Below are 13,463 nucleotides of genomic sequence, written 5' to 3' on the forward strand. Positions count from 1 at the left end.
TTGACCTACAGATCGGATCGCGTGCCAAGTACAAGTAGGCGATCGGGGACAGCTCTCCCGGTCGAGAAGACTCCCTCTCAAAGTCGCAAACGTTCCAGATCTGTAACGCGAGTCTCTGAAAATCGCGTCTCGCGAAGAAAACGAAGCGGAGTGACGCGATAAAGGAGGCTCGAGATCGTTTATTTCGCGCCTGGACGTTCGTGAAAGCGTGAAATAGAAATTGCGGCGGCGACAGGATCGGTGGCTTAGAGATCGGTGTACAGAGGACTGTCCTCGATGTCGGCGTATAATTCACGCAGCTTTCCAGGCGTGCAGTACACGGGCAAGTCCTCCTCGAAGGATTGCAAAAAGTCCAGGAGACTCTCCTCGATCTCCTGCTGGTACATGGATCCGGCGTACTTCATTTGTACGGTACGACGATCACTTTCGCGTATCTAAATATTCGTCGTTTAATATGTACGATAAATTCTGAAGAAAAGATTAATATTTCTTGTCTGTTAACTGCTAATGTCACTTACTGCGTCCCATTTGTTCCTTATGAGAACACGGAGGCAATCGTTGGTCAAAGATTGGCCAGGAAGCGCCTATCGTTAAAGAAATTATTTTTTCTTTCGTCATTTTCAAGTGTTTCTATTTTCTTTCTTTTTTGTTTTTACCGTTTTGGACAGTAACGTGGCTCGGTTCTCTACTCTGAGGCACTCGAATCTGTCGTAGAAGATGGCCATCGCCCAGGGTTCTCGGAAATACGCGTAAAAATCAGCGATCAGGGATTTCTGTCGCGACGGAATTAGTTTAAAAAGTTTGAACTTGAAAGTGGCGAAAGAAGGGCTTACTTGGAAACGTGTTTTTAGTTCGTTCAACAAGCTTTCGTGTTTTCCGTGTAATTTGATCATATGACGCACCTCGAAATCCTGGAAAATTGCACTAATTTACGCTCTATCCGTAAATTCCACGTAAACAAGATAAAGAAAGCATCTGTACCTTCTTGCTGAAGCAAGTGACAGTCTCTAGGATGTCGAAACGATTCAGTCTAATGCGAAAGTAGCCGATCTCAGACTTGCACGAGCCAGTCCCCAGCACTTGACCCTAAACGTAAGAATCGCGGGAAATTTCATCACGAACCACAGCGGAATGACGATAAAAACTCACATAAACATCGTAACTAATCGCAATCTTGCGTAACATGGCTTTTCCAGGCTTGCAGACGTGAGCGTAACGATAGCCACCGGGAAGAATGCAAGCCACGACTTTTGGAGTTCGAAATATGGGTATGGTTAGGAAGGTTTTGCCTTTGAAAGGGACGAACGGTACTTTTCCATTCTTGTGCTGACTATCGACGAAGGAACGAAGATACTTCGCCAGCTAGATCAATTTCTTTGGTAAATTTACATAAATTTACAAGTCTCCGAAGAAGTCGGAGGCTGTTCGAATTTATTCCACTAACTCTTTCGCCGATCTCTGTGCTGTTGAAGTAGCCGTGCTGCCAGGCTTCCGCGTGAAACTTTCTGCAGTACTTGGTTAGAGTGCCAGCAGCGAAGATCGACGCGTCGTTCGTTCGAAATTCTGGATCTATCACCAGTTGACCATCGAACACTAATCCTGACCGACAAATCGCTGAAAAGTTTCGATCGGATTCGCGAACAATTCGTTCAACGGTAATTTGTGGAAAAAGTATTCCGACGCTTGGTCGGGATTCGTGAAACACACCGATTTATGGAAAATTCGACGACACACAGTAAACAAAAATATAGTGCTCTATAGAGATTATCACGAACCCTGACGAAGCGAGTTGGAAGACTTTTTCCATAAGGACACGGCTACACCCGAAAGCCTCGAAATAATTATACTCCAGGCCGTGAAAGCCTTGAATCTTCGATTCGGCACCTAGGAATATCTTCATGTTGATGGTCTTTCTGTGGAAAGGCAGCAGAGCGTCGCATTCCAGCGTCCTAGTTTCACCCTTTAATCGAATATCGATAGATTCTATCATGTTTTCCTCGGGGGAGTGAATCAGGTGCCAATCGATCAGTTCCCAGTCAACCAGCACCTCGATCTCGTTCGACGAAATCGAGTTCATCACTTCCAGGTACAGCTTGAACGAACGACAAATGATGGTGAAATAATCCAAGGAAAAGGCGTTTGTAGATCTTTTAATACTTCGCAGTCGTAGAAGAAAATGCTCTCGTGAGTTGTGCAAGGTGGCAATGGCGGCAGGATTAGGGTGATCCAAGATCCCTTTACTCCAAAGTCGAGCAACGCCTGAATAGCACAGTAACACTCGATGTTGTGCCCATAAAACACAATTCTCTCTGAAGAAATTCGAGAAAGATTCAACTTGGACCTCGCAAAAATTCATCGATCAAGGAGCTAACTTTCAACTTGGAAATCATTCGTCAGAATTTGCAGCTTCTCCAAGCAAGTAGTTGCCTCTGAATCGTCGTTGATTGTCAAACAGTTCCAAGGTGTTTCGTAGTCGAGAAAGTGTCTACAAAAATCGAAGGTCGGTATTCTTTCTTACTCGATCTCCGGAGATTCGATTTACCCTTCCTTTTCAGCGTCCAATTCCTCCTGAAACTGCGGCCTCTGGTACTGCAGTCCGCAAGTCAGGATCAAATAATCGTACGCTATGTTTCCTTGATTCATCACCCCAACGTACTTCTCTTTCCTGCGGATTACACAAACGACGGACCTTGCTCGCTTTCTTTCTATTTCATCGTCCTCCACTTTCGTACCTCTGGATCAACACCACTGTGCCGTACACCACGTTGATCCAAACGCGTGCAGGAACCGATCTTCGATACTCGCGGCAGTATCTTCCCGCGAAGGGTAACATTCGAGCAGACGTGTCGCTGGATTCGTCTTCGTAAGGCAGACCATTCGGAGATATCAACGTGAGATTGGCGAATCGAACGAAACTCTGCCTGGATCGAGGAGGAATAAAATCGGTTATCTCGGTCTTCTTCAATTTTCCTCGTATTCTTTACAGTTTACCCGAAGGCGAGCTGTTCCAGGAACGCTACTCCGCAATCTGAAGCACCTACTACCACAATTTTCGAATCAACGATCGTAACGGGCATCATGGCAAGCCTTGGCGTCGTCATGAAAAGAGAAAAAGGTTCGGGTTCTTCCTCAAGCTGATCGGTTTCAACGCAACCGCGGTATTCGTACTGTATCCTTTGACGGGGACTCACGGGGACCATGATTTTCAGGCAAATCGGCAGGGGTTGCGTGCGAGTCTAAAATCGTGAATGTGATATTCTTTTAAACGAACCTAGGTAAGTCTAGTGAGAATTTTTACCAGAGCACTGGTGGCACTTTTCGCGAGTCGGTAGTAAAGGACGATTAGACCGGTGTGTCGCGTGATCTCGCAGAAGAAGTAGGGCAGATGAATGGAGAAAATCGGCATCAGAACGAAGTGGAGGACGCGACCGTACGCATCGTGAGGAATATCCTGCGTTGCTATGTAGTCTTCCACGTGGTAACGTCGCTTGATATACGTCACTTGGTTCTCTATGCTAATTACGAATCACCGATCTTCGGATGATTTGAAAATTTCGCAGAGAACGGTCGAGATTACCGCAGAATCGTCACGCCAACGACCGTGTCGTTCCACAGGAGGACGAAGCAGCGCAAGTCTGAAGTTTGTTCCTTCGCAGCCTCGTCGAAGTCGGCCAAAACCTGCTCCATCTTCGGAATCCTCTGTAACAGCTCCTGCACGTCCTCGCGATCGGAGAGCTTGGCCTCGCGAACCTTTAACTCGCCGAGAAGCGCTGCTCGATGAGTTACGTACAAGGACATGGGGTAATCTTTGTTGCATCTCAGTGGCACACGCTGAATAGTGGGAAAAAGTGTGAGAGTTTTGTCAATGTTTTCAGGAACAACGGGAAATATCGAATGTACCACGAAGTGATCGAGGAAAGGAAGAAAGGGGTGAGAAAATGGCAGAAGAATGGCGCAGTAGTCCAAGTCGGGGAAACACTCGAACGCAGCCTCGATGAAGTTTCTGCTGGACCGATGCTTAACGTGATCCTGCGTCGCGAAAATTTCCAAGACGAACGCGTTCATCGCGCCGCAATAAACAGGCTGCGTGGGAAGCTTGATGTCGCTGGACTCTAAGCCCTCCGGGACATCCGCAGACACGATAGTGGCTTGTCCTTCGTTCCAAAAATATCATCTTGCCTCGTCTGTTACCTCTTTCTCGAATTAAACGAAACAACGAACGGGAGAGATCGTGGAACTCACGCGGAATGTCGAATATAGAGTCCACGAACGCGCTGGTCATCAGTTTGGACTGGTAGTACGTGTTAAAGTAATCGGCGATCGATGGTAAATTGCTGAGAAAAGTTGTCTCCGACAGCGGTTCGTTCGGTTTCGACGATCGATCGTCGACCGAGATCGTGGAGGTGCTCGCCGTGTCCCTGAAATCTTCTTCTACGCTTTGCTCCGGCGAGATTTTCTCAGCAGAGGGGGCGATAACTCTGGAGTAGATACGAGAATCAGTTTACACCTCTTTCCTTACGTAAAGCGTTAAATATCGTCTAACCCCTCTGGCATTTTCTCGTGAGGTTTCCTCGAGAAAATCGAGAAGAAGGTCTCACTGGCTGGCTCCATGCTCTCGGAGAAGAACCGATCGTTCTTATGTGGTTTCCTCAAACTGTTATACGGTCCAAGCTCGAAATTCTCGCTCAGCTTGTCCACGTCTACTCTGCTGTTGAGAAACATCACGCCTGTGGCCAGTCCTTCGTCATCCTCCGATACGATCAATCGTCTCTGCTCGTCGGGATATCGAACCATCTCGCTCGCGTAAAATTCCCCGTAATACTGTTTCACGAGAGCCGTCTCGGCGTGGATAATCGGTATCACATCGTCGTTATCTTCCTCTCTATTACACAGCGAAATATTTTTTCCGTAGAGTGTCGCAGGATGCGTTTAAATGCAACTGGAGAAGGAAACGTTCGTTAGCCTCACACGATGCGTCGAATCCTCAGCCTGGGATTTTCCAAGTGGCAACCGGTCATGTAGACGGACTGCCTCGAGTACCTGTCCACCGAACACCTCAAGGGAACCCTGATCATCCGTCCCTCGAACACATCCGCTGGAAAATTACAACTGCGAAGTTATCGAGCGGAGGATCGAACCTCCTGCTCACCTATAATAATTCGAGGAGGAAGCACGAGGACGATGTGTTGGAGGTACGAAGCGGCGTCGAAGAGATCGGTCAGGAGATCGTTGAAGAAGTGGCCGGTGTATCGTCTGTCCCACACGAGAAAGTGCACGAACATCGTGTTCCTCTCCGTCACGTCTTCCACCCTCGAGAAGAAGACACGAGTTCTCTTTCGAGTAATTTACCCAGTAATTGTCGAGTAACAAACCAACGGCTGTTTCGTTTACTTGTACAAGGTGTACAACCAAGTGAGCCAGTCGTCGGGATTTATGGACGGGACGTTGGGGTAATTGCAGAGGCATATTCCCGAGATTATATCTCGTTTCTCGTTGCACTGTATCATCGACAGACAGCTTTTCTCACTGGAAACGTAACACGTTCGTTTTTCTGTGCAGATTCGAAGAAAGTTTGCAAACGATTCTGCGTACTAGACGCGTCCGAGAATCACTTCTCCGAAGATCTCGTAAGTGTCCGAACGTATGAGTTGCTCCAAGAGAAGAATATCGGCGTGCTCCATACGCCTACCGCCAGCAATGTTCGTAGCTGGATCCAAACGTTTTCTTCCGCTGTAATACGCCTCTTGATCGCCGAACCATAAGGTCATCGTGTTTAAAAAAATCTCCACGATAATTCTACCGAAGCTGAGAGAATCTTCTGTCGCTTGATCCTCGATTCTCGATCGAACCGGTGCGATACAAAGGGTTCCGTGGCTATTTTCACGATCAAAGGGAAACGATCGATTGGAGTGTGGAGCGAGCGTGGGAAAAGCGGAGAGCCGGTTACAGGAGAACGCGACCGACTTTAATGTCCGCAAAAAAGGTAATAACGAAACTCCGGGAACGATTTAAGCGGAGGGGCAAAGTAATTGCTTCGCGTTCTCGCTGCTCTCCTCTCTCTCCCACCTTTTCCATTTCTCGGCCTTCCACGTTCGACTTTCTTCTCGCTTTAAGCCGCGTCCACAGCCTCTGCACGCTCGATAAACTTTCAAAATCGCGTTTCAGGAAGCTCTCGAGTCTGCAACACCGAGCTGTCTCGCCGTCAGCTGGCTTTTTTCTTTGCGGCCAGCCGCAACACGCATCGCGGAAGCTATTTGCGCTGCTCTTGATGCGTAAAACGTGCTGGCATGGCGGCACGTGCTCGTAGCGCGAACAAACGCAGAGTAATCGACGCGATCGTCACGGTACGCTACTTCCCGACACTTTCAGCAATCGAATCGTCATCCTTTCTTTTCACCACGCTTTCTACCCGAAGATCCTCCGATCGATCCAGTTTGCCGTGCAACCCTTTCCTGCGCCTCTTTCCGGGAATCGGGATAATGATTCGCGGCATGCAATCCTGTGTCACGATACACGGCGTGAAAACACGAGCTTGGCACGAGAGTTTGGCAGCTGAAGGTTCGTACAACAGGAAAATTCGTATCGAACAAGCTTTGTTACACGGTAGACTCGCGCCAAAGATATCGCCTCTACTGCTTTCGTACAACGTACAACGTACAACATTTGATAAAACATAGAAAATAAAAGTTGACATGGCAATAACAACCCTTTGCACTCTTTGAGGCGACTAAGAAGCTACGTTACATTTACCATTAGGGGCAACTCTAAGGACGATATTTTCCAAGACAGCAGGTGAATTGTTCACTACATGTTTAGAGATCTCAGCAGTGAAATATTTTGGAATAAGCAACTTCTGATAAAAATAATAGTTTTAAAAAATGACTAACTTTTTCTACTTCCTTACAGAAAAACTGTCTAGTCTACTGTATATGTGAAACAGAAGAATATAGACACAGTTTGTACTCTTGATCGGAAAATTTTCATGGAGAAAATTCCAGCCTCAATTAGGTATTACACGGGGAAAAAATGTGAAACACAATCACCTGCATCAGCAAGCAGTTTTTTACAGCTGCACTTGAACAGCCGTTGTCGTCGAACTTAACCGGAGTGTTCGTTTGAAGCAATTGAAGGTAATTAAGCGGAACCGTAATGGACGAAATTGGAGACGAAAAGCGTACACCGAGCAGCATCGATTACCCTTTCCCATAGGTGGAAGGGTTTTCTCTCCGTAGATCGACCGACTGATTACCGTGAGATCGCCGCGTTGCGGAAGAAGCTCGCGGAGAACGAGCTTTTATTAATAACTACAAGAAACGCGGAAGCAGCGGGAACCGAGATGTGTCGTCTTCCGTTTTCTGCGATTCGCTCGAGAAAAGAAACCGATTCGACGTATTGCTAAATCACCGAGATCCATATTAATTCTATTTGCGGAATAACGCGCAGTACGGGCCATTGAACATGCAACGATTCGTGACGAGTTACGTCAGAGCACCGTACGACGAATTTCCTACTTGCAAAACCTCGCTCGTTTTCTTCCTCTACTTTTACTTTTACCGGAGTTCCCATCGGGTCTCCGCGGTTCTCCGAGATAAAGGACACCTTTGCGCAGCGAAAAATGGATCAAATCGATATATTCGGAGCACGAAACGCACAGTGACTCATCGGCTAATGCGTTGTTCGACTCGCGAAACACCTTTCGATCAAGATTCCGACCTCCTTTGATTATTCGTTCGAGTAATACGTCGCAAAAACGCACCGGCCGTTGCGTCATTAGTCCGCTTATCTATACTCAGGTATCGGTAAGTTAATTTAACGCGACCGAGATTAAGCAAATTTCATTTGCAACGGACGTCAATGCGATCTAGCCGTATACGCGACTGCACCGATCTGTATCGCAACGAAATTGATTGAAACGAGTATTCCTAAAGCTTACCTGTTGCTCGTCGAATGGTATCGAGTATCTATAGTATCGAAGAGGAAAGGAAGAGGAGAAGAGCCGCAACACCCTCGCTCAGCAACGGTGCGCGCCAGACTGATTGTGAGATCAAGCGGCGGACTTTCGGAGATCAAGCTGCGGCGGTCTGCAACTGCAACGTGAAAGAGAGCACAGGAGGGGAGTGAGAAACGGTTTGGGAAAGTATGTGTACGGTTGGCATCGGTTCCAGTGTCGCTATCGAAAATGGCAAGTGAACGAAAATTCCCTTCCCCTTCGCATCCTGCTGCTCTTTCTTTCTTTTTCTTGTTGATAAAAGAAATTGGAGTTAAAGCGGGGAACAGTGAAATCGTAACACATCTGAAATTGGGTAGGGGAAATTGGTAGCTAAGTATGATAACGGGACCTTCGCCTGGTTACATCATTCTCGTTGGAATTGCTCTAATTTTACCGAAGGCACGGTTGGAACATTGTAGGCAAGGTGATGCGTCGAAAGAAGAACGACGATATTTGAAAAATAAAATATGTTTATTCGTGACGCTCTGATCTTACAAACAAAATCCTCGTACGGTCGTTATCTAGATCGTGTATAGTATGTATATAATGCTTTGTTTGCAATAAATTAGAAAACTTATAATTTTTTTTTTGTTTTTTTCTCTCGCTGTTATCTAACTATCACAGAGGCTTGTGGATTCGACTCGAAAAACGACAGAGAAAGTGATCCAAGTTTAAAAGAACAAAGAAAGAAGAAAATATTGATAATTTGTCGGAAAGTGGTAAAGTAGTGTTGAACAGTGGGACCGGCTTAAAGATAGAAAATCGCGTAGGATATATTTATCGCACAGAAATATTTTTTGCCACTAATATAGTACTGTAAAGTGAGTAAACTCGTGATTGCTTTCATCTATCGATTTCGGGGGGAAAAAAAGCTAAGAACGTTCGTCTCGTAACTCCATTCTTACCCTAGAATGTGAGGAATGGGATAACGAGCAGCGACGATTCTATGCAACTTATAAATGGTATAATATCTTTGTGTATTCGTTACACATCTACGATGACACTATTACGCTACCATCATCGTCATCTCCGTTTTCATTCCGTAATTTCTCGTTAGAAAACTGGTTTTTTCTTATGAAACCATAAATAACTGACTACACCTGACGTTTACCAGAGAAATAGAAACGTACGTATCATCTGATGCAGTCTTTCAGAGGCTTAGAAAGTAAACTATTTTACGCGCTGAGAGAAAAATACACGATAATTCGGCTGTTGGCATTTTAGGGACGTTTCCTCTAATGGACAAGTAATATACGAGCTTTTCCTTTTTTCTTTTTAATTTCAATCAACGGAGAAGAGTACATTTAGAAAAATGGAAGAGTGTAAAGCACGATGCGTGCACGGAAGCTTTAGGTGTGTCTGTTTTTATACACTTGGAAAATACAACGGTAAGTCGCATACACGTGAGAACGTATTCGTGATTCTAAATCAAAGAGAGCTGTTGGTATCGTAAGAAAATTGTTTTCTCTTCTTTTTCAAGCTACGTATATATGTATGCATAAGTGGAAATGAATCGATTATGCTCGTGGAAACCAATTACGCGAAGAAATTAGTTTTTTTATTTTTGTTTTTATTTATTGTTCTTTCAACGGACCGACGTTATGAGGGAACGTTGACTCGGGTTGCGCTTAAAGTACGTCGTTATCCAGAGTACTGAAATTTTAGCGACTTACAAGAAACGAAACCTTTTTCCCAGGCAACATATTCTCGGAGATCGATGCCTTACGATTTTAACATTTTAGATTCGGTACACATGTATAAACATATGCATATCACAATGAAACTATGCGTCTTTTCACCTATCTTCGTTCACTCGTTGGAAGGCGTTGCCTTCACCGTTCGGTTGAGCCTCTTGCTCGCCAGCAATAGCTTCGTTTCCTTTATTATTCTGCGAGGTATCCACTTTGTACAACACGTCGTGGCAAAGCGGGCAACGGTCTTGCACGTACAGCCACTTTCTCAGGCAGACGCTATGGAAGTAATGATTGCAACGCGTTATCTTGGCACTCTGCATCTCCTGGTAGCAGATAGCGCACACGTCGTCGAGCATCCGAAGTTGCTCCACCTCCGCTTCGGGAAGTGAATTGATCTTATCTACGGCTGATCGACGCTTCATGAACACGGTCCATCCGGATTTCGCCTCGCACCATATGTTGAAATAGGCGTGGATGCACATCATGATTGCGCGAATCGCTCCGCCTGATTCGAACACCAATATCCAGAAGCCGTTGAAGAATAGAATAATGCCGAATGCGAATTCAATGGTGTTGCCAAATGATCGTATCACGTAGACGCAGTCGTCCAACTGTTCCCAGAACACGCTACGGTGAGCGTCGATGAGAAACAGGAAGTAGATGGCGAGCGAGACCAACACTTTTACTATCACCTCGATACTGAACACCGACACCGCCAGTAACCACGTACTGGCGGTGTAATGTGACCAGAGGAATATCAGCAAAGACACGGGGAAAAGTATTAAAAATACGCAAACAGCTAGAGCGCGAATATGTCGATGAAGGGCTGGATTATGGGAGGCGCTCAGTGACATCAATAGAGGATTCACGACGTTGTGCACAAAGTGTAAAACGGCGGTGAACAGTAGACAAAAGTTGCGGCACAGCCTGACCATACGTTTCTCCGTGTCCAAACTTGTCAGTCCAGTTTGCAAAGCCAGAATGTAAAAAAGAACCGCGGACACGGTACCGATACTTTTCTCTTCGTCCTCTTCGGTGAGCAACACCCATTGGAAGAAACAGCCGATGTAGTGGCAAATAAATGAAATAATGCTGGTCATTCCCAAGACCGCTGTCAAGGTCTCGCAGCCGTTCACCAGTAAAGTTCTAATCATTACGTAGTAGGTGAACGTCTCGTCGCCGTACTGATTTCCAAGAATTTGAATTACTTGTCCTCCCACGCGTAGCATCCAAAACATGCGCAACACGCACGGAACGTGCAATCGAATCCACTCGGTCTCGGCAAGCGCAGATAAACCGAAATTGCTGATAAAGTTACGCGCGTGTAGATAACCCATGAAAAGTGTGATCACAATTTTCACACAGTTGTACCAAATTACGAACTTGCATACGGCTAGTGGAAGAAGAGCCGCGAACACCGGTGCGTGGTAGAGAACTTGCGTCTGAAACGATATACACGTAGGAGTAACGACACGTTGGACATAAATAGAGATACAGTTATGCATAATGATGCAACAAATTGAAAAAGACAAAATGAAACTACTTTGTATGTATTCATATGGAAGAATCTGTTCAAACTTACCGGAAGCGGACAAATACCGAGGATAGACGGTGCCATGAAACTCAGTACAAGAAGTTTTTGCAATATTGGGTTTCTTGGTGCAAGATGAATGTAACAAAAAATACTAGCTAGTAAACATTGTAAGATGTAATTCTGAATTAGAAGGAACCCAGGTCCTCCGTTCGGAATAGATTTAAAATTAAGCCATAAAATATCGTCGAGAATGCTAGTTGAGGATTCGTGTGTACCCAGATATGCTATAATAGCTTTCATTGTACTAACATTTGACCAATAAGATATGAATATTGCCCCTACTGACATTAAATATAGGTACACGATTATTAGATGCTTTGTCCATAGCATGAATGTAAATATTGCAGCAATACATCCTGAAAATTAAATATTCAGTATCTCAACCATTCACCTTTGTCCCATTATTTTTATTTAATTACAGAATTGTAATAAAAGAATATCGAAATATTTCTTCATTTTCTCTATTTCCATTGACACTTTATGAATACTTTCTGAATCACATAATGTACAGCAGTTTGCTCGTCTCTACAAATGCAATGACCCACAGGAATTAACCCCGCTACTCTGAATTTAAAACTGTTATTCCACTACTGCTAACATTGCTTCCTTAAATTTATCTACTGTAAATGCTATTTTTCGATTCTATTCCTTTGCCAAATTCTATAAAATTATACCAAATTGTAAAATCTATAAATATCTTACCTAAACAGCAGCATATAAATTTCAGTGCAATTATCAAATGCATCTTAAATACATTGTATTCATAGTCAAATGGATTTAGCAACGAAGTAGCTGCCATTGATTTCACTATGTTGTCCGAAAGTTTTGATATTTTAGAGTCACGTTCAGTGCTGTCTAATACTACAATTTCGCTGGATAATCCAAGACCAATTCTAAGTAATTCATCTATGATGAATAAAGGTGGAACTCTAATTATGATATCAGCAAACGTGAGAAACCTCTCACGCATTGATGTGTCCATTGTTATTTTGTTTTCTTCCTTTTTAATATAGATATCAAAAATGATACGTTGTTCTTATGGAGAGCAAGAACAGTCTTCCCAGTGTAATATTTGTAATTCAATTTAATTTATTTACTACCTAAATTCAAAGTATTATATTTACAATTTAAATAGACTGCAACTTATATACGTTACTGTGTTCCGAGTGCAATTAATACTAAATTATGCGTAAGCTTACCTTCGGAATTAAAAAGTAGTTTGGTTATCATATTCTCGAATCACTCTTATCTTAGGCGAATAAGAGGGATAACTGTTGTCGGTGGAAATCGACTAAATCGAAATGTCCCGAAAATTGTGAATCACGCTCTGGCCATAATCGACGAAGGAAAGTCACTAAGGAATGATCTAGGTAACAAGGATGCAGCAGAAATTCAAAATTTTAGACGAACAACGTTATCGAACTTGATCCAGTTAGGGTATCGTAAGACGAAGGTTCATTGGTGAAATCTCGTCAATTATTCTTCTCCTAATTGATGGCCAGTAAAATCAACTGAACTGTTCGAAATAATTATGGAAAAGATTTTACCATCGTGCGAGAATATTGAGACAACAGGTAGGACTCGCAAAATTTTCAGTCTTCGAACTTCTGTCAGTTGTGTTTTCTTCTATTCGCTGGAAATCGAATCGTAATGTCTAATGTTTGTTATTCACGCACGATAACTGTAACCAAAACGCGTGAACGTGACAGCGACGGTATTCAGACTAAACTACGTTTTTAAAATACGCGTAATTTTCCCCGACGTAAAACGCTGTCGCGTATACTTTAGAGGTTACGAAGGAACTTGCACGAAGAATTTGAACGATTTGATCAGATGGCGCTACGTTATTTTAATTCGACGTACGTATGGTTTAATGTGATCTCAAAATAACGTAATAATTTTATACCGTTACACGTATCGAGAAAATTCGGGTTATGTAATTAAAAAAATCATCAGATGTCGTTCTATCGGGGTACTATCGCGACACAATGCATAACTTTTCAACGATAGATTTACAAATTAAAAAAAAAAAAACAAAATGAAATTGTTTTCTTCGATAATGTGATAATTTAACGTTCATTACTATACGTAATACTGTTGTATCATCATTCACGAAATACACTATTCGGTAAACGATGCGTAACGGTACGTGCAAAACTATATTCATTCAAAAAATTCGTCAACT

At 43.8% G+C, this 13,463-nt stretch overlaps 2 protein-coding genes across 2 annotated transcripts; both read right to left on the reverse strand.

Moving 5' to 3' along the window:
* Positions 1 to 228: 228 nt before the first annotated feature.
* Positions 229 to 5,768, reverse strand: LOC108577883 (cilia- and flagella-associated protein 61-like). Its single transcript, XM_017941102.1, has 22 exons — positions 5,593 to 5,768; positions 5,392 to 5,526; positions 5,150 to 5,310; positions 4,969 to 5,095; positions 4,544 to 4,882; positions 4,243 to 4,478; positions 3,901 to 4,154; positions 3,578 to 3,831; positions 3,299 to 3,515; positions 2,992 to 3,236; positions 2,733 to 2,921; positions 2,543 to 2,665; positions 2,373 to 2,509; positions 2,158 to 2,309; positions 1,822 to 2,092; positions 1,445 to 1,614; positions 1,150 to 1,362; positions 982 to 1,086; positions 834 to 911; positions 657 to 773; positions 519 to 584; positions 229 to 434 (listed from the first exon to the last, which is right to left on the reverse strand). The coding sequence occupies exons 1-22, from the start codon at positions 5,766 to 5,768 to the stop codon at positions 246 to 248; spliced, it is 3,954 nt and encodes a 1,317-aa protein (XP_017796591.1). The 3' UTR covers positions 229 to 245.
* A 3,406-nt stretch (positions 5,769 to 9,174) lies between these two features.
* LOC108577979 (protein TRC8 homolog) lies at positions 9,175 to 13,085 on the reverse strand. The gene is made up of 4 exons (XM_017941219.1): positions 12,478 to 13,085; positions 11,981 to 12,378; positions 11,267 to 11,634; positions 9,175 to 11,126 (listed from the first exon to the last, which is right to left on the reverse strand). The coding sequence occupies exons 2-4, from the start codon at positions 12,258 to 12,260 to the stop codon at positions 9,786 to 9,788; spliced, it is 1,989 nt and encodes a 662-aa protein (XP_017796708.1). The 5' UTR covers positions 12,261 to 12,378; positions 12,478 to 13,085; the 3' UTR covers positions 9,175 to 9,785.
* Between the last annotated feature and the right edge of the window lie 378 nt (positions 13,086 to 13,463).

The sequence above is a fragment of the Habropoda laboriosa genome, unplaced genomic scaffold, assembly GCF_001263275.1.
Source record: "Habropoda laboriosa isolate 0110345459 unplaced genomic scaffold, ASM126327v1 scaffold801, whole genome shotgun sequence".
Lineage (NCBI taxonomy): Eukaryota > Metazoa > Arthropoda > Insecta > Hymenoptera > Apidae > Habropoda > Habropoda laboriosa.